Raw genomic sequence first — 20,189 nt, 5'->3', positions numbered from 1 at the left:
TTTAGTTCCTAAGGACTGTGAGATCTGAACAAGTCAGAATAATATCTTAAAAGCACATTAGAGTCACCTACTGGTTTTCCTTTATCACCTTTCCCTACCCTCAGATACTACACCATTCCGAGGATTCCTGTTTTGTTTACTCCAATAGGTATTTTAAAATGTTCTTGATTAATTGGACATTAAGCCATCCACACAATTATAAAAAGCGTCAGAAGAAATGATATAAAGTACTCTGTATAATCTTACAAAGGGAAAGTCCTTATTTATGAAGACTGGCAGCTCAGAATTCATGAATGAAAAGATAAACGTTATGGAAATTTACATATCAATCGAACACTTTACATGACAAAAGACACCATAAACAAAGTTAAAACCTGGGATTAAATATCTGCGGCACACCGAACAAAGAGTTAATAAGCTGAATAAACTAAAAGTCTTAAAAATTAAAAAGGAAACGTCAAGCAACTCAATAGAAAAAATGGGCAGAGAAATAAATAAGCAGTTAGCAAAAGAAGTAGTACAAATGGTCAAGCAGTGTATCTAAAAATCATCAATTTAACTAGTAATTAGGGAAACGCAAATTAAAACAATAAAAATGGAGTCACTTTGAGCTGTCAGACAAAATTCATATTTTTCATTTTGTTGGACAGTTTTGTTTATGTACAATGATTATGTGCAGACTATGAACAGAGGGTAGCTTCCACTAATGAAGTACAGAGTGTGAAACCCACTTACAAGGCAGTTTGGCAACAGCTAACAAAATTAAAAATTAAAATACCCTTTGACCCAGCAATTTCACTTCTAAAAATCTGTCCAAAAGAAATATTGTACATATACACAAAGATTTATATGCAGATACACACACACACACACACACACAGATTCACTACAGATTTGTTTTTATAGTAAGAGCAAAATATAAGAAACAACTGAATTACTATTATTATTTTCCTTCAATCCTCACCCAAGGATATGTTTTTATTGATTATTAGAGAGGAAGGGAGAGGGAAAGTGATAGAGAAACAATGATGTGAGAGAGAGACATCCACTGGTTGCCTCCCATATGCGCCCCGACCAGGGATGGAACCTGCAACCTAGGTATGTGCCCTGGCTGGGAATCAGCCCGCAACCTTTTGGTGCGCGGGATGACACTCCAACCAACTAAGCTACCCTGCCAGGGTCAACTAAATTATTTTAACTTTTTTTTTTTTTAAAATATATCTTTATTGATTTCAGAGAAAGGAAGGGAGAGGGAGAGAGAGAGAGAGAGAAACGTCAATGATGAGAGAGAGTGACTGATTGGCTGCCTCCTGCATGCCCCTGACTGGGGATTAAGCCCACAACCCGGGCATGTGCCGTGACCGGGAACTGAACCATGGTCTCCTGGATCATAGGCCGATGCTCAACCACTGAGCCACACTGCCGGGCATCAACCAAATTATTAATGTGGTAGTGGTAACATTAATTAGTGCACTCGTATTTTGAGATATGCCTACAGGTACTGGCATGAAAAAACCCTCTGATATACCCTTTGGCAGAATCCCTTTTAAACTGTACCTATCCCATTTAAATTTAAACACAGATGCGCATATAAATTCACTGGTGGAATAGAAATATGCACACATCGTTGTCAATAGCGGTCAACTCTTTGACAGTGAGAATGTAGTATTTGTGCATAATGACAACTAATGACAACCCTTGCCGCGAATGCAGAGGCTCTCGGCGCGGAGAAGAGCGTGACAAGGAGCCCCGCTTCTGAAGAGGCACCCTGCAAGGCCCATGCCTACCCTAGAAGCTTGGGGTGGCAGCCAATGGCAGTGGGTGTAAAACGCAGGAGAGACTTCTAGTTCCTCCCTCCCCTTCTAAAGCTATTCAAAAAGTGCTAAACCCCCATGTTCCTTGTCAGCGATCGGGAAGCTAACGGGGCCCTTTGCTTCTGAGAGCACAGCATGGACTTCTCTTCCCTAGAATGGGGCTGACCGAATTCTGTGGGTAGTCACAGGCTCAGACCAACCTGACTCTCTCCCCTAAAGATCCAGTAGAGTCTTTCAAACTCATAACTCAGTAAGCCGCCCCAAAGCATCTCTACCAGGAAAATGTATTTTAATGCTCTGGGACTCTGAGTGCCCCTGTGTCCCGAAAGCTGGATTCTTCCTGGGACGTGCTTTCGATTCCTTGTAATTGTCTCTCTCTCTTCCCAGTTCTGGTACTCTCATTTTATTTATTTTTTATTTTTAAATGTTTTTGGAGAACACAATAGTCTCATCTTCCTGCTAGAAGTTAAAAAAAAAAATCTATTTTCAAATATTTCCTTATTTCCGTATTTCCACTTAGTAATCTCCAAACCTAGACCAACTCTACCCGTTCCTCAAGGTCATTCTGACGCTTCCAATTCCATTAATTTTTTCGCTTCTCTTTTTCACTTCCAGGCTCACTCCTACCTTTTCTTGCAGTTTGAACCTTTCATTTGTATTATTTCCTCTGTCTCTCTCATTAATGTTTCTATCTTTCTAACTTCTGAATAACCTCAATTCCGTGCTTTCTTCTGTACTATCGTCCACCTCTAAACACTTTAACAAAAGCCTGCCTTGAGTGCGCCCTTCTGACATATCCCCAAGGACAAAACATGACTCCATCTGCTTGCAAGTGAGCTGCAGCACTCCAGGCCGGACTCATATCCTGGCATGCCAGTCGTGCGCAACGTCCACCAAGAGGCTGTAAGCCAGCCTTGTGCCCTCACCCGTCCGACGCCCAGGAGAGAGCTGAGGGCCATGCCTCAGGTACCCACAGGGGCGCTGTCCACTGGAGGGCCGGACAGACAGGGAAGCAAGACATCAAAGGGAACTTTCACCAGATCTCTCTAATGAGAGGAAAGATGGGAACACGGTAACGGCCGCCAGAGATGATGCATTTTGGAGAAGTCATCTTGTTCATAAGTGTGTGAAATGTCTATAAAGGTGGAATCGTACCTGGCAAGCTGTTGTGTTTTGATGCTTGCACTGTGGGACCACCATATTGGGGAGCCATGTCAAGTCACGAAACCCCCTATTGAATGAGTGTCACAGTGGGCAGGCAGGTAAAAGCAGCACTGTGTGTGAGAGTTTATAGGGAGATGGATGGCTGCCTTGCCAGTCTGGGACACAGAGAGTGTGTCAGAGGTTTGGCACTGGTTTTCGTGTGCTCAAGTGAGCAGGCAGTGATTGGGGGGGAGGAGGGCAGAATGGAGACAGAGAATAGAAGAAGATTCCTCCTGAAAGTAATGGAAGTCTATTAGCCATGTGAAATAGTTATTCAAGTACATCGTCTGGTTATACTACAATGAAATGCTAAGGCTATCCCTATAGGGGACTCTGTTTCTCTGCCTACCCAGGACACATGCATAACCCTTTCTTCGGGTGACAGGACTGTGATGTTCCTTTGGGTAAGTGACCCAATTCACACCAATGAGAGTCAGCCCCAGGCCCGGCCTCATATGACCACTGAAAAAGGAGTCCGCCTTGTACTGGGGTTGCTCTGCTGATGGGATGTAAGCATAGAGCTGGTGTGGTCACTGTGGGGGAGGGACTGTCAGAATGGACCCAACACAGAATAAAGCAGAGTTGACCAATGAATCAGCCCAAGTTACTGCTCTCGTCATTTGAATACCTAGATGCAGCCAGCTCTGAAGCTGTGTTATATGCACTAATAATGTTTTTCTTTTTTAAAGCTTAAGACCATTTGAGTGGCGTGTGTATCATGTATACCCAAGAGTCTTTCCTGGTGAGAATAACAAATAGAACCTTCTAGAAAGGACTTTCCTGTCGACCAGAAGAGGGATTCAAGGAAGTAATGAGTGTGGCAGTGCAGGGTCACTGTCCTCAAGCCCACTCCAGATCACATGGCATTTAATGGTGACCTGTTCCCAGCTCTTCCTGTCTTCTCTCTCATCTGGGGAACTTCAGCATCAGAGTGAGCTCTGGGATCTGAACCAGAAACGGCTCCATCTAGAGGGAGGTTGACTTTGTAGGTAAAGAGGGAGATGAAGAAATATTTATAGGCCAAGTCTAGGCAGGTACTGTTGATTGTTTGCTCTGAAAGCTCCCTCAGTGATGACAGAATAGCTTGAAGATGCACCCAAAGTGTCTCCATGCCCACTGGGAGATGGTGTCGCAACTATCTCAGTGACAGTTTCTGCCCTTCACTGTGGGATTTAAAAACCTACTAGTCCAGCCCTGGCTGCATGGCTCAGTTCGTGGGAGCATCATCCTGTACACCTAAAAGGCTGCAGGTTCGATTATATACCTAGGTTTCGGGTTCAGTCCCTGGTTGGGCATGTATGGGAGGTGACCAGTCCATGTTTCCCTCTCCCTCTCTCCCTCCCTCTCTCTCTCTCTCCATCCTCCCTCTTTTCCTATCTCTCTAAAATCAATAGGTGAGGACATCCTCAGGTGAGGACAACACAAGTCTACTCTTCCACTGCCTGTCTCTGTCCAAGTTACCAGCTCCATCAGCCTCTGACACCTGGCGCTAGGTCTGACAAGCAGGTGGGGCAGGTGCCTTGGTGGTTCCATGCAGAGTGGGGATCTTTGTCAGGGCCTTTATTGCGGGTACAGGCTTGCCCTTAGTTCTGAAAAGCGAGAGTGACCCTCTGTACAGAACAGCTGTTACTTGAGGCTCAGAAAAACAAGGTCCAGTTGGACAGGAGGTTTAGGTCTTAGTGGAGGTGTTAAGAGGGTGGCTACAGTGAAGTCCCTCCAGCAGAGGGAGGGCGCCCTTCGGAGGCGGCCACTCCTGGCATTTCAGAGACATGAAGGGGAGGTGGGCGCTACAGGTAAGTGGGCATCCAGTTAGAGAGATCCAGCTTGTGGGGGCCTTTACCTTAACAGCGGACATGGGGGGAAGTGGGTCTGGTATGTTTTATAGCGGAAGGAAGATGGTTGGTCTAAGAAAAAATACTTCACTGTCTCCCTATGTGTAGCTGTTCTTTCTAAAACATTTTTTTATATAACTTATTCAGTCCTGGGAATAGTAAACAACTTCCTTTGTTCTTTTGTTTCCTTTTACAATGACTGTGTCCTATGGAGCTGCTAGACTAGACTAGCGGCTATTTATACGGCGTGTTTCACTTCCGACGACGAGAGACAAGACAACTTCTTCATCCTCGGCGCCCCCTTAGTCCCATCGTGTGTAAATCCAACTGCTTAGCCACCTTCTGGCTCATTCACCATCCTGACAGCAAACTAAATTTAGACAATGGATCTATAAACGGTACAGCTCACCACACGTCATAGGATTGCGGGTCCTGTCCTCACTGTGAAACACTCTCTGGCTGTCCTCATGTAGTGATGACCATCCCGTTGTCGCCAGGCTGTGCATCTTGACTGGGGGGTGGTGTGTGACCTGGAGACCATCGTCTCTGTACCACAGCCCACGCCTCAGTCAAAGAAGGCCTCTAGCTCAGGTTATTCGGAGCCTGGCTTACAATCTCAGAGGTGGCACTGGGACTCCTTCTTAGATCAATGGAATTTGGTTCGGGACAGGAATGCAAATGGTATGAGATAAGCAGCGAAACCCAGGAGGTCTTCCAGCCGCTCTGATGTCCCGTGGAGTTGGGAAGCGTGGGACAGCACAGCTCCATGCTAATCAGAATAAACGAGGGGGAAAGAGGCCAATTCACAGATGACAGATTTCAGGAAGGGAAAAACCTCCGTAGCTGAGGATAATACTGAAGAGCTGATTAGCTAATAGATTATTCCTGCGTCTCTGTGGACCTGGCCATGCCATCTGCTTCCCTCTGAGGGTCTGTGCCCTACTCAATGTGATCCCCTTTAGAAGATGAACCCCAAGATATCTGTTCAGGGAGGAGCAGCAACAGAGACAACGGGGTGGAGGTTTGGGGGCAGTGAGGAGGAAGCTGCCACCTGGGCCGTGGCCTTGAGGAGTAACGCTGGGGTCCCACCAAGCCGGCTAAGAGGGGTTGGGGCAACTAGGGGTTATTAGGATATTAGCAGGAAGGGCTGCGAGGGTTAAGGACCTCTTAGGCCTGTCAGGAGCAGAACGGGCAGGAGGCTTTAGCTCAGGCTTTGTGGCTCAAGTTCTTGATGTCCAGGTGAAAAGAAAATTGGGAGAACTGAGCAGTCTGCTCGAAACTAAAGGGGAGATTGCAGATTCTTGTCAGGATGATGGTACACAAATAACATTTGGTTTGAGAATGACTGTGGGCCCAGGACAGTACATGCGTGACCGTGTGTGTCCATGTGCGTGTGTGTGTGTGCGTGCATGTGTGTGCATGTGTGTGTTGGGGGCAATGGAGGCAGGTTGAGGGCTGGGTTTGGTCACTCTGCTTCCTAGAGAGCAGGAGTTAGGAGTCAGGTCCCCTCTCTGGAGAAAGGAAAGGCTGTTCCATCGTCTCAGAACCTTGTCTGAACTGCCATTAGACAAATGAGTGCTCCTGAAAGCAGACGGCGGAAACTGGACCACAGCTGCTCTCCACACCACGCTATGTGCCTGGCAATATGCAAAACACTTCCCAGACCTTCCCTCACGTAATCCTTTCAGAACCTCCTTTATTCCTGTTTTACAGGTGAAGCAACTGAAGTTTAGAGAGATCCGAATCTGTGTAGGGTCACCGAACTCCTCCGAGCAGGGGAGAAGATCTGACTCAAACCTGCACCTTAGCAGACACTCGGCTGCCCTGTGGACATCCCCACAGAGCAGGCGGGATGAAGGAGGGCATGGGAAACACACGTCACCCACAGAGCAAGCGTCCTCAGCGGCCCCGCTGGGAACAGAAGCCTTTCTAAGAACCCGTCCGCAGGCCACACCGCAGGATCGGCAGCTACCCCGGCCCTGGAGGAGTCGCCGCCTCTCCTTCTCCAGAGGCTGAAGCTAAAATACAGCAGCACCTCGGGGAAAGGAATCATTTCTCCACCCAGGGCCCCTGGTGGGTGAGGATCAGAATCTTTCCCACAGGCGCAACGTTAAGGATAAGACGACATCGGAAGTGCAGCTTCCAGGGGACCACTTCCTGCTCTGCATCATTTTATCATCCACGCCTTTCAACAGAGAGCTTGGGAGACGCCCGGCATCTCTCCGATTGTCTGGTTATTAAAATACTGCTTCCGAGCTCCCAACTCACAGGGCCCCTAATGCTGTGAAACGATGCATATTACACAATCGCTCTGCTACCCCGCCTTTTGGAAAAAAAAACCACACGGAGCAAAATCACTCTATCGGCACTGACACATTTTTCAATCAATCTAATCTATGGGGATCTGATTTTGGGGTAACAGGTAACTCGCTGTACCTTATAAACCCGTGCTCCACACCCCCCTATTCTCAGGCCCGGCATCTCCTACCTCCCTCATTGTCTTTGCTGTCCGTGCAGAGGGTCTCCATGGCCACGTCGCACCCGGCTCCTCTCCATCCTGGCTGGCAAACACAGTGCCAGCCGTTCTGGTCCAGTGTACACCTGCCATTGCTGTTGCACAGGCCGGGACAGCCCTCTGTCAAAAGAGACAAAGAAGGAGAACATGCGGGATTTGAGCATTGAGAGTTTTTGCACCTGAAACAAACAGATAAGGGACACTGAGTGGGAACAGGCCTTTGTAAACAGCACAAATACTGTAATTGCACATGGATAGAAGCAGCAACGTTATCCACGGAATCTAATTCTCATCCAAGTGGCATCTTTGATTGGCCTGACCCTTGAGACACCACTTACCTGGGCAGGACAGAAATATATGCAACGGCCCACTAGATAGCTGCAGGCCAGACAAAATTAACTTCAATTTTTTTTCCTTTAGCAAAGCAACAAGGTTGACTGGTTGATTGCACAGTGTAAAAAAAGCATCTCCATACGATAATTTCGGAATCCCTAGCATAGATTTGTAAACTGTTGCAAACATTACTGGTCACACATTAGGCCATGGCTTCTTAAAGCACCTTGTTGCTTTAAAAAACTCCCTCTCAGTTCCAAAGCATGAAAGTGGGTATGGGGATATGCGTGATGCTAAAAAGAGAACGTTAATTTCATCTGGCCCCAGAGTTGCCGTGTATTCATGTGAAATTACAGTGCATTAAATAACTGCACAAAGTATAGGCCAGGATTAGTGACTATACTTTATGCCAAGAGTACATTCCTGGTCACAGAATAAGCGAAGCCCGGGAGAGAGTGAAGCAGCTCAGCGTCTATTCTAACAGACATCGGGATTCAGGCTGCATACGGATGGGACAGGACCAACAGGATTTCCAACTAAATGTAATAGCTGTGCAGATCTGAGTACTTAGGACGGACAAAATGAAATACCATAAGGACCACAATAAAACATTGATAGACTGAACAAAAACACGGTAGTGACGTGCTTCAAGACAGAGCAGAGTGATGTCTGGTGACAATCTCCCTAAGGCTTTTATGCTGTTACCTTTATATCCTATCTTGTCTGCTTTTATGGGCAAGGAGGGAAAATTTGGGAAACAATTAAAATGATTTAATATATCCGAAATCTAAAATTGTTTCAGTCTAACATGACATTTAAAAAAAAACAATTTTTTGCCATTTCCTGACGATGGTATCTGGCATGCGGCCAACATGAGCTGTTCATGAGGATGACACTTAGGTAGACTCTGGTCTATGAGTTTGACATGACACTGACAGAAACAAGGCTATAAATGCTCTGAAACTGTGAGAATAATCGGTTATAAATCAGATCTCTTTGGGCAGAATTATTTATAATTTGGTGTAAAATACATATTAGTAAAAAATATTTGCTAGAGCAATAGGGGTTTGTTATAGTGCTTCTTATAATTAGAATGCTACTCTTGTTTTGGGGATAGAATTTAAGGGGACAATCTGTTTAAAGATGTTTATTTTATGTCTGCATTAAAAGAATTATTCATATACTGGCTTCCCCTCCTCCAGTGAGAGACTTGAAAGTATCTCAAAGAGATATTCTGTCTCTTAGGATTAGAGTTAACAGAAAGAAGGATATTTTGGCAGTCTCTTGTGGCAGGTGTAATAAAACTATAGTTATGGGTACCATCGAGTCGAGATGAGATTAATTTTGCTGCTTCTTTTCTTTCAGACAATTATTGTCTGCATTTCTAGGTTATTCAATACGTAAAAGGAGAATTTTCTTTATGGATTTTTTTGTTTTGTTTTTTAAGGAAAAAGAAAGGTTGAATTGCCCCACTGACAAAGAGATGAAGCAGCTGACTGGGTATACTCAGGAGTTATTATATGAAAGCCTGGGTATTGCCATGAATACTTTCATATTCTAATGAAAAGCACGAACAAGGAATAGAAAATAGGTAATCTAGAAGAAAGGGAATTTTTCTCTTTGGAAAAAAGACTTTTCACCTATTTCTAGGATAACTGAAGACATGAGAATCTGCTGTTTTCTGCCAGGTTACTGTTTATTTTATAGAATGCACGATATATTTTTTTTTTTTTTTTTTAAGAAAATAACAAAACAGATTATGATATCACATGTATTTTTGAGACATTTAGAAAAAGCCAAAGAATTTTCATGTGAGGATCAATGGGATTTCTCTCAACATAGGTTAACCAAAATCTTCTTTAGATTGGCAATTCCTTATTCTGTGATAAGAGACTTGAGCAACTGTGACACTTTAATTTAGGATTTAAAGCTCATTAGCTGAATTGCCAACAATGAAGATCTCAGAACAAAAATGAAAAATAATAAAAAGTAAACAAAAAACAGCAAATGTACTGTTATCTTCAGTTTTTTTAGTTCCAATGAAGCCCTTTTACATAGGAATGAAATCTGTGATAACCCAAAATTATAAAAATGAGACACAAACAGTTAAGTCTCAATGCTTTAAATCCAAGGCATTTCACATAATGTGAGCCTGACTCATAATTCACAAAACTATGCATGAGAAACAACCTATGTTTACACCTAGTGCAATCTAATACATGGTTATATCGATATATATGTAGGAACATCAACAAAGAGCAAGTATACAGTACCTTTAACTATCTTATCCAAATAGTGAGCTTGAGAAATTAAAAAGGAGAAAAGAACAGACAGACATTTCAGAAGTGTCACATGGGACAAGGAAATTTTCAGAATTTACATGCAAATCGAGTCGCTGCGGCTGACATGAGACTCACATCACACGACAGAGATGCACCTCAGAGCTTCTCAAAATGCAATAGATTCACGTTTGAGCAAATGCAGTCACGACTCCAGGAAACACTCCGCATTTTCAAGGCGTATATGCAGGTCAACTACCGCTACCTTCACCAGACTGTTCACAATACCCCCCGGAGAGTGATGCAATTGGAACTGATATTTTATTGCTAAAGAATTTTGGAAATTTACAAGTATGAGATCTACACAAAATCAAAATTTTATTTTTTGGGAGGGGTAGTGGTGGTAAGAAAATCATTGTTTTAAAAGTTTGTTTTGAAGAGAGCAGTTTCATAGGGCTCCACAGGGGAAGGGCAGGAGCGACCACACAAGCCCTGGAGAAAACACCTGTCGTCTCTGACGCTGGCTCTCTCCCACCGGAGAGACAAACCCAGACATCCGCTCGGGTACCTTCTCTCTCAAGTGACCTGCACATTTACAAATTGTCAAATTCTCATGGATAATAAATAAGCAGAAAAAGAAAAAAAGAAATTGAGAATCCTTGGGCAAATTTAATTTCCATGTAAATAGTTAAAAAAAAGGTAAGTTGTGTAGAAAATGATTCCTCAGCAGCCTGTAACTACATGCAAGGTGGGCAATAATGGGCCACATGGCCAGTCCGTTAGGGAGTGTTCTAGGGTCCTGCTTCTTCTCAGGATTCCTACAGAAACAGGCTCCGTTTCTCACAAAAGCTTGGTAGGAACAGTCAGGATGAAGACCGAGTCTTTCCTGTCCCACCCACTTAATTTTTCATGAGTTACGATTAGGTTACACCTTCCTTTTGAAGGGAGGCACAGATACCTCTCCCCCTTCAACGCAGAGACCCAGCACAGTCTTAATAAGCCTCAAGTCGGCTTGCTTTGTCAAAATTCATACATCTTTAATGATCTAAAACTGCTTTTCAAAGATGCATATGTTGATAATTTTCATTACTGACATGTGCAAGTGGTAGCAGCATTCTTAGCAGAATGATTTTAACTAGAACTTTCTGTCAAGGCTCTCAAGTCCGGTAGTACTTTCACGTGCATAAATGAAGCCATAAACGGTTTTGACACATCTGTACTGTGTATATAAAAGGATTCTTCACTTTGCCACAGGATTCCATTAGAGGCTCCTGAGTTGCACTGAAAAATAAGCGTGTTTACAGCTAATTGACACTATACTGCAGGGGGGATTCAGGTGAGGGAGAAACAGTGTTAGGTATTACTCTGACATTCTAATTTAATAAATATAATTCCGTTTTCAAACATTAAAATAAGAAAGTAATATTGAATAACATCATCCATAGAATTTAATAATTCATTCTACACATTATATAATCTAGTAGAGCCCCTTAATAGCTCCTAGAAAATCCTGATTTATATAGGATAGTATTTCTGAGGGAATTCTTAGTTTCTAAAAATTGATAGCACTGATTGTAGTTGGAGAGTAAGCCTTTTGCTTTCACACCAAACTAAGGAATGTAGTTAACTCAGACCTGGATTAGTAGATTTACACTAGGAATAAATTATTTCTAATCTAGCGAATCCCACTATTTTTAACAAAGAGAATCAATTATGCAAAACAGTGGATCGAAAAACAGTGGTAAAGGTAAGTTTGTCGCTGAGTGAAGAGAACATGGAAAGTAAAGCTGAAATGAGAAAGTACAGTTAAAATATACGGAAGGTCAAAATTTACTTCACACTTGAAAAATAATTAACACAAGTTTTGCAAAGAGTTAAACACTGACTCTAAGAAAAATATATGTACTGAAAAATAGATACCAAAGTTTTCAATTTGCATTTTACATCACAGGAAATAATTATGAGGCTGAGAGTTTAACACTAACGTAGGAAGAGGGACAAACCACCACCTGCAACTTGGCCTTGAAGGGTAAGTTTCTGACAACATCACAAAAGCCTGGTTCTAAATAATACAGAAGTCAAAGGGAGATACCAATGTACAAGGTTCAAATAACGATTAAAAATAATCATCACACTACAAACATCCCTTTTTAAGCCACTGCACGAAATACTCAGAAAAATGCAGGCATGCTGTAAGAAGCCACTAGGAACAATCATCGAAAAGATAATACAGTATATTTAAAAACTGAGACGCCTAACAAATGCTGACATGCACATTAAATCGTAAAAAAAATTACTGATACCGAAGGAGAGTCATTCCTATTTGATCTACTCAGGAGTTTTAAATTTGTTTTACAGGAGAAAACTCTTATAAAAACGAGTGCTAGACATATAAAATGGAGCCTTTAAAAAGCCGCTCTCCAGTGAAATGCTGTATTCATAAAGTGCTTGCCCTGGAGGGTCAATTATTTATCTTTTAAGAAGACCCATGTGGAACACAGAAGGGGGCGCATTACCGTATTTCCTGTAAGACAGTGATTCTTAATCTCTTTGGGGTCTCGGATATGAGAGAAGTAGAGAAAGTTATGGGTTGAACCCCCAGAAAAAAAGGCACACGGGCTCAGAAGCACAGGATGCTGCCTGCGGCTCCAGCGCCCCAGGAGCTCCGGTCCAGGACTCGCCGCTTGCAAACAGCTGGCTGATGTGTGAATGAGTCCCGAACCTCCAGCTCGGGCCAGGCCTCCTTCTCGGGTTCAGACCAGGTTCGGAATAATCCAGGGGACACACCTGAGCTACTGTGACCCCAGCCTTGCGCCCTGAAGGTAATACAGGCTTGCGTTCTATGGGTACCACCCTATGTGCTGTGTATTATTCTGTCATTAATCTTGACCACAACCCTATGGTGTCAACACAGTTGATCCTGTAAATACAGATGGAGAAACTGAGAAGGGGAGAGATGGGCAGTCTGCAAGGTGACAGGCTGCAAGGTCCAGAGCTTGCTCTCAACCACTATATCACAATGCTTCTTGGGAGTTTCAAAAACAAAAAAAAAAAAAGAAATTGACCAAAGGATTGAGAAACACTGCGCAGTCATTCCTGACCTTCCATGGATTTACACAGCTATTCTTTCCCCAAACCCACAGGGTAGAATCACCATCTTTGAGGTGTCATCTACATGGCTTCCTTGGGAAAGTGCCAGGTGGCTCTCCCTGAAGTGGCATGATGCAGGTGAGGGTTTTTTAAATGCAAGGGGTACTTCTTGGCCTTCACTGTCTTTCAAAATACATTCAGATATACAGTTATCCCAGAACATACATGTCAAGCCCAGGCATTGGAGGTGCTGGGTCTACTTGCTGTACATTAAAAACATAGACAGACGAATCTCAGAGGGAAGGTGGGGGGTGGAGGTGGGGCTGGGTGGGGTGGCAAGAGATTAACCAAAGAACTTATATGCATATATGCATAACCCATGGACACAGACAATCGTGTGGTGAAGGCTAAGGGGGGGGATGCGGGGTAGAGGGGGTGAATGGGGGAAAAAGGGGGACATCTGTAATATTTTCAACAATAAAGAAAAATTAAAAAATTCATAGCTCAACAAAACATTATTATTACATGACTGGCCCATAAACCTCCACAATCACCAAAGCCAATGACTAGTATCGTATCCCTCTCACACACTCCCCTCTAGGTGCTTCTTTTTTAAAAGGTTTCTTCCTCCTTCCAAGGCCCCTACTTACCATCTTCCCCCCCTCTATGTTCTGGGGAGGGTGGGTGGGCGTGGGCACAAAACTTTCTCTTGTCTGTCCCCTTTAGTAATGGACGCGGAGTCTAAGGTCCCTTCGGAGGGGCCTTGATCACGCACAGTCTTGATGTGCCGTTTTTAACCCTAACATGCAGATTAGGGAGGAACAGTGTCTTTTTGGAAATTTTACCTACATCTTGTTGCGTCATCTGCTTCTCTCTCAAATTTGTGGGCAGCCCAACTCCCTCCATTCCCTCTAGTCACCTGACTCCCCCTTTCCCTTACATACTCTCATGGATGAAGCCAAGGAGTAGGAACACCAGGGTCGGCGTCAAAAAAGCAAAGAGCCAAGGGCTAGTTGTGGTCATTTCATTTATGAGCTTCCATGAAAACAGGCGGCTTCGACCAGCGACAGACACGTGGGGCCTGTGTGCAGATGCTCCCCATTGGAATGGAAAACTCCGTGGCCACGCTAGTCCCTGTATTTTCACTACCCATCTCAGCAGGGAGTCTTAACGTGTGAATAAAATGATTAAATGCACATACTAGGTGGTCCTAGTATGTCTTACGCGTGCCGGCTGCTTTTGATAAATGCTATGAATACAGAGGCCACCTCTCAAGAAAGAAGCAAACGTGAGCAGCGCCTCACTGGCAACGTCCGTCCTCTCTCCTCGGTCGCTCTGCTCCTCTTACCTCGCCCGGTCCATCCATCCCAAGGACAGGCAGCAAAATCAGCCGTAGCTGCCACTTACCAGCTGCTGCTACGTGCCGACGGCTACGCTAAGCATCGCACATGGCTCAGCTGACTTAACCTCCACCACCCTCTGGGCTCACCGGTGCTGCCATCATCTTCCCTCCTTCCCAAATGAAGAAACTGAGGCCCAGGAAACTGAGTAACTTTCTCAAGGTCAAAATGAGAACAAGAGGCAAAGCCAAAATTCCAACCAGGGAGGCTGAGGTCAAAGCCCAGACAATTAACAGATAAGCTGTATTACACCTTGGAAGAACCATGGACCTGTGCCAGGTAGGCTAGAAGCATCCTGTTTCTGGACTGGAGATTAACCAAAGAACTGATATGCTCAGATGCGTAACCCATGGACCCAGACAACAGAGTGGGGAAGGCCTGGGGCAGGGGTGGGGGTGGGGGTGGGGTGGTGGGGGTCAATGGGGGGAAAAAAGGGGACATCTGTAATATTTTCAAAAATAAAGATAAGTTTAAAAATAAAACTTGATTACAAAAAAAACTTACTTAAATGAAAAAAATGTGGAAATTCTTAATTCAACATTAACAAATAAGGAGAGAAACCAGGAAATAGAATTAAAATCCAAACTGACTTGAAATACGAATCTGTTGAGAGTCTCATAAACCAGAGTACCTTATGTAGACCTAAGAAAGCTTTCTAAGAACTGTCGTCACCTGTCTTAACCCTTTGCGGTCGTATTAAATTTGGACATGGGTGTCGTACTGGTCGGAATTAATTTCCATTGAAACAGCAGTGATACATAACATGCAAGATTATGAAGGATAAACAAGAGAAATTATGAACTGATACATGAATGAATAGAGTTAAGATTCGTACGGTTCCTTGCTGTGGTGGCTGAGAGCAGACATACGACCGGAATGGTAAAAAAGCTTTGGTGGCTGAGAGTAGACAAACGATCGCCAAGGGCTAAAAGCCCACAGTGTGGAAAACCAGTTGGCAAGGTATTAAAATGGGGGAAAAAGAAAGGTATTAAAACCAGGGAAAAGAAAAACAAATGAGTCTGAAAACTGAAAGAACAGAAGCAGCTCAGTTGAGGTATAAATGCTGTGTGAGGAACAGCTGCTGAGAAGTAGTCCCAGAGAAGGGCGCTCACTTAAAATAAGGGCGAAGGAAGGTGTGTGCCTGCTGTGGGGACGGGCTGGGATATTCGGAGGGTATATGGAAAGGATTAATTCTAATTATGCTTTCCTTTTACTCTCACAGATGCTTAAAAGCACAAAGAAACACAGGCAAACCAAGCTGGTTACATACACATTAGGCAGCTCACAAGGGAAAAATATAGATGGTCTGACGGCATATACTGATGTGTACAGTCATGAACCAGTCACAGTGCTTTGGCCGTGGGCAGTGTGCTAGGATGGAGCATATTAAAGAGTCCAGCATTTTTTTCACCGGGCTCCTGAGCTGACTCCCGGGTGTAGCCTTAGACACAGGCGAATAACACAGCATCCAGAATGCCGAAAATATTTCTCAGGTTAATTACAACAATAACATACATCTTAGAGGCCCATCTTCAAGAGAGGATAATTTAATCAGAGGAGCACGTAATAAAATACAGACCTATTCCTCTCCATGGCGACTACTGAGTCCTTGGAGTCGAGGACGCGTTTTTATTTTGCATTGTGTTTCATAACACTTTATAATGGGGACTTTAACAAATGATTCACATTAGTATCTCATTAAAGCCGTAAGTAGGTATCCTTCTCAGATTATGCAAATGCAAGTTCCTGTAGAATGGCAGAAAAGCTACCGTCTGAGAATAAGTGCATGTTAACTCTATTTATTCCAATCAGCAGCCATCTAAATCAGCGTGCGAGCCGCATACCCATTGATTTCATGTTCTTTAATTCGTGCGCCCTGCACTGTTTTATTACCGATTACCGTGTCATAAAGGGTTATGACCCTGACATAATTTTGAACACAGTAAAACAATTTACTCAGCCCCTTAAAGTGTTCTCTCTCTCCACAGAATTCTCACCCTAAGATTAGCATAGAACATCGAAAATATTTTATCCCATTTAGGAGAGTCAGTTAATTTGAATTTTAACAACTAGTCAGTGAGACTGGGCCAGTAAAGAAAGGCTGTGTGTGTGTGTGCGTGTGTTCATGCACGTGTAACATAAAGAGTTTTGCTCCTGCAACACCGGCAATACTTGGGAAAACCTGCTTCAAATAAATTGTTTGCAAAAGTCTACATATTTTACTCCTTTTGTAGTTTGGAAATTTGGTGTAAAAATTATCTGTACAAATACATGGCTTTTTATACACACCCACCCAAGCAAAATACCACACTCTGGTTGGGAACATTATTTATACCAAGACATTCCAAAACAGTGAAATAATATTTTCCCCGAGTTAAGTCAGCCTTGAAATATTTGCATTCTATGGAAAAGGTGCTTTGAGATAAACCGAATTTTCTAAAGTCAGCAGTGCTGAGAAAGTGCCATTACAAGCTAGAGAGCTTTGAACAGACACTGGGCGGAATGCTATTTGGTATTTCCCTTCAGTTCAGAATTTCACGCCTGGCTGTGGATGGAGTCTAACAATGGACAGAACTGGAATGCTCCACGCGGCCAGCACACTGCTGGGCGGGCCCCCACGGCCCGTGGGAAGAGTGACTATTACCTGCCTTGTGATACAGGAGTTTGGTGTAGTCTTTGCATGTGCGTGATTTCTTCCACTGGACCACACACATAAACATTAGTCACCCATGTCTCCTTTACACTTTTTACTTTAAAAAAAAAAAATGTTTTTATTGATTTTGGAGAGAGAGGAAGGGAGCAGGAGAAGGAGAGAAACATTGATGTGAGAAGTATCAATGGGCTGCCTCCCGCATGCGCCCTACTGGGGATGGAGCCTGCAACCTGGGCAAGTGCCCTGACCAGGATCGAACCAGCAACCTTTTGGTGCACGGGCCGAATTCTGACCAACTGAACCACACCAGCCAGGGCTAGATTGTTACTTCTTGTTTGAGTTCACTGAATGACATAAGCAAAATCACACTGTCTTAGGATTTCCTAGATTAAATATAAAAAGGTAGCCCAGCCGGCATGGCTCAGAGGTTGAGCATCGACCTAGGATCCAGGAGATTGAGGTTCGATTTCTGGTGAGGGCACATGCTCGGGTTGTGGGCTCGATCCTCAGTAGGGGGCGTGCAGGAGGCAGCCGATCAATGACTCTCTCATCACTGATGTTTCTACCTCTCTCTCTCTCCCCTTCCTCTCTCTGAAATCAATAAAGATATATTATTATTAATAATAATGATGATGATGTGTATTTTAGCACGCCAATTTTGGCATTCAACTATCCAGAGATAGCTCTTAACACTAATAAGTAAAAAATTACAACAAATATATTTTACACTAAATGAATATTTGGGTCTTTGATATTTTGATACAATGAACCTGGTTATGACAATGATTGAACTGGTGATCTTGCAGTACTAGCAAATCTAATGGCAGGAATCCACAACAATGATCTACGGATTAGGTCAATATCAATGAGTAGAATTTCTCGTCTATCATCATTACTTTTGCTTATTTACAAAATTTGAAATTTAGGAAAAATGTATAGAATAAGACTTATAAATAAGCATGGAAAATATACTGGGGTCTTTCTCTTATTAGTTTTCTTGAAGATATCGGAAAATAATGAACAAAATTGAACAATACTTTTAACTCGCCTAAAATAAATTGTAATTCATTTTGGAAAAATCATAAATGGCTCTTTTCAAAGGTGATTCACAGGAGTGTAATTTGTCTTTATTTGTGGGTGAGAGTGTGCACAGATGTTTAGCAGTTGTATTTTGGGTACTAAGTTTTTTTTTTTTTTTAAATATATCTTTATTGATTTCAGAGAGAGGAAGGGAGAGGGAGAGAGAGATAGAAACATTAATGATGAGAGAGTCATTGATCGACTGCCTCCTGCACGCCCCCGACTGGGGCTCAAGCCTGCAACCCAGGCATGTCTGAGCCTTTTTGCATGAGCTGATACTGGTTACACAATTCATCTATCCACATTCTGTGCTTTCCCATGGTCAATGTCTGTACATGGTATTCAGACTACTAACTTCAGCTGATAAAAATACTGGAAGTAAATTTTGGAAGGCACTATGTAGAGTTTTTAATAACTAGTTTACAATTTCTCAAATCCTTCACTGTATAAACTGATTTTCCTTGAAACCTTTTTAGTTGTGATAATTGTTATTTTTATTTTGGCAAACTATGCATCCCGTTATCAGCTATAATTCAAATTTTCCTGAATAAAGAACTGACATTTAATTTCATTTCATTATTGAGACATCACTGACATTATTAATGCATCCACTTCTATGACAGCCCAGTCTTTTCATGACAGAAACATAGATATTAATTTCTCTTTATCACAGGGAAAATTTAAATATCACCAATTCCACTCTACAAGTACACACAAAACAATTTAAAAGTAATTTAGGAGGCGACATTGTCTAGTGCTAAAAGTATGGGCTTGGGAATGGCTCATGTGGGCTTGGGTTCTGTTTCTGTTACTTACTAGCTATGCATCAATAAAAGAGTTGCATACCCTCTCTGAGCCCGGGTTCCCCAATGGAGATTTTAATAGCTTCTCCTTGATAAGGTTGTTGTGAGGATTAAATAAGATAATGGAAGCAGAGAACTTTGCCTTGTGCGGTAGCACAGAGTAAACACTCAATAAATATTAGGTACTATTAATCCATTAACAGAGATGGTTAATAAAAGTCAAACTCATGAAGTAGCTGGTATCTTTCAAGAGACTGAAGGAAGAAACCTCTGTTTCAGGAAAGGAGCCTGGAACAGCCATGATTTGTCCTCCTGAGCCATGAGGTCCACTCGGCCCCAATCACGCCAGGATGTGCCCCTTTGCTGCGCCTCCCAAGATACACTCCCTTTAATGGGAACCTTTACAGGAGCAGGCCCGCGCCAGAGGGGGCACCTCTACTTTAGTGGGAGGAGGTTACTCATTCCGCCTCTCACATACAGCCCTGGCGGCTGCCCAGGCGCTATTCCCAGTCAAAGCTCGATTCAGCTCCAGGAGTAAGGGACACATCACAAGGTGAATGGATTGAGAAGTACAGATCGGTAGTTACCAAAAAAAATACAGTATATAGGGAACATAATCAATAACATTGTAATAACCATGTATGGCTGCAGGTGGGCACTGGAAATACCAGGGGAACACTGTGTGAAGTGTATGATTGTCTAACCACTACGCTGCACACCTGAAACTAATAAAATATTGAATGTAAACTGTAATTGAAAACATTAAAAAATACATCACAACTTATTCTTACACACTTTGTGTTTCCTCCTTAGTAATTTTATTTCAGCAAGGTAAATGAATACTTTCTAAAGAAGTTTAAATATCTTTGTAAGTATTCACATAATCTGCTCACAAACTCCAAATACAAGTCACTTTCATGGTAAGTACTTGCAAACGGAGAAGTTAACACATCACATTTTCATGCATATTTCTATCTTTATATTGTGATTCTGCTGAAAAATTTCCATTCTGAAATGTACTTAAGCAGACGTGATGGGATATACGTTGCTAACTTTTGTAGCAGAAGGATGTGCATGCGTGTGTCACATTCCTAAATCCGGGAGGAAACCAGGCTTGGCTGAGAAAAGCTCTCTCAGTAGCTAGTGGCAGTCCCCGTGGGTGCCACGTGGGTACATGCAGCCAGAAC

General features: G+C 43.1%; 1 protein-coding gene across 1 annotated transcript in view; it reads right to left on the bottom strand.

The window, feature by feature from the left end:
- The window catches only part of TENM3 (teneurin transmembrane protein 3), a 539,046-nt gene that overhangs the window by 64,630 nt on the left and 454,227 nt on the right, over positions 1-20,189 (bottom strand). Inside the window, exon 13 of the mRNA XM_087814069.1 lies at positions 7,338-7,484. Coding sequence (XP_087670195.1) covers positions 7,338-7,484 — 147 coding nt within the window. The remainder of the gene's footprint in view (positions 1-7,337; positions 7,485-20,189) is intronic.

Source organism: Miniopterus natalensis, chromosome 2, assembly GCF_054644295.1.
Source record: "Miniopterus natalensis isolate mMinNat1 chromosome 2, mMinNat1.hap1, whole genome shotgun sequence".
Lineage (NCBI taxonomy): Eukaryota > Metazoa > Chordata > Mammalia > Chiroptera > Miniopteridae > Miniopterus > Miniopterus natalensis.
The sequence above is the reverse complement of the archived record's forward strand: the minus strand, read 5'-3'. Positions and strand labels throughout refer to the sequence as shown.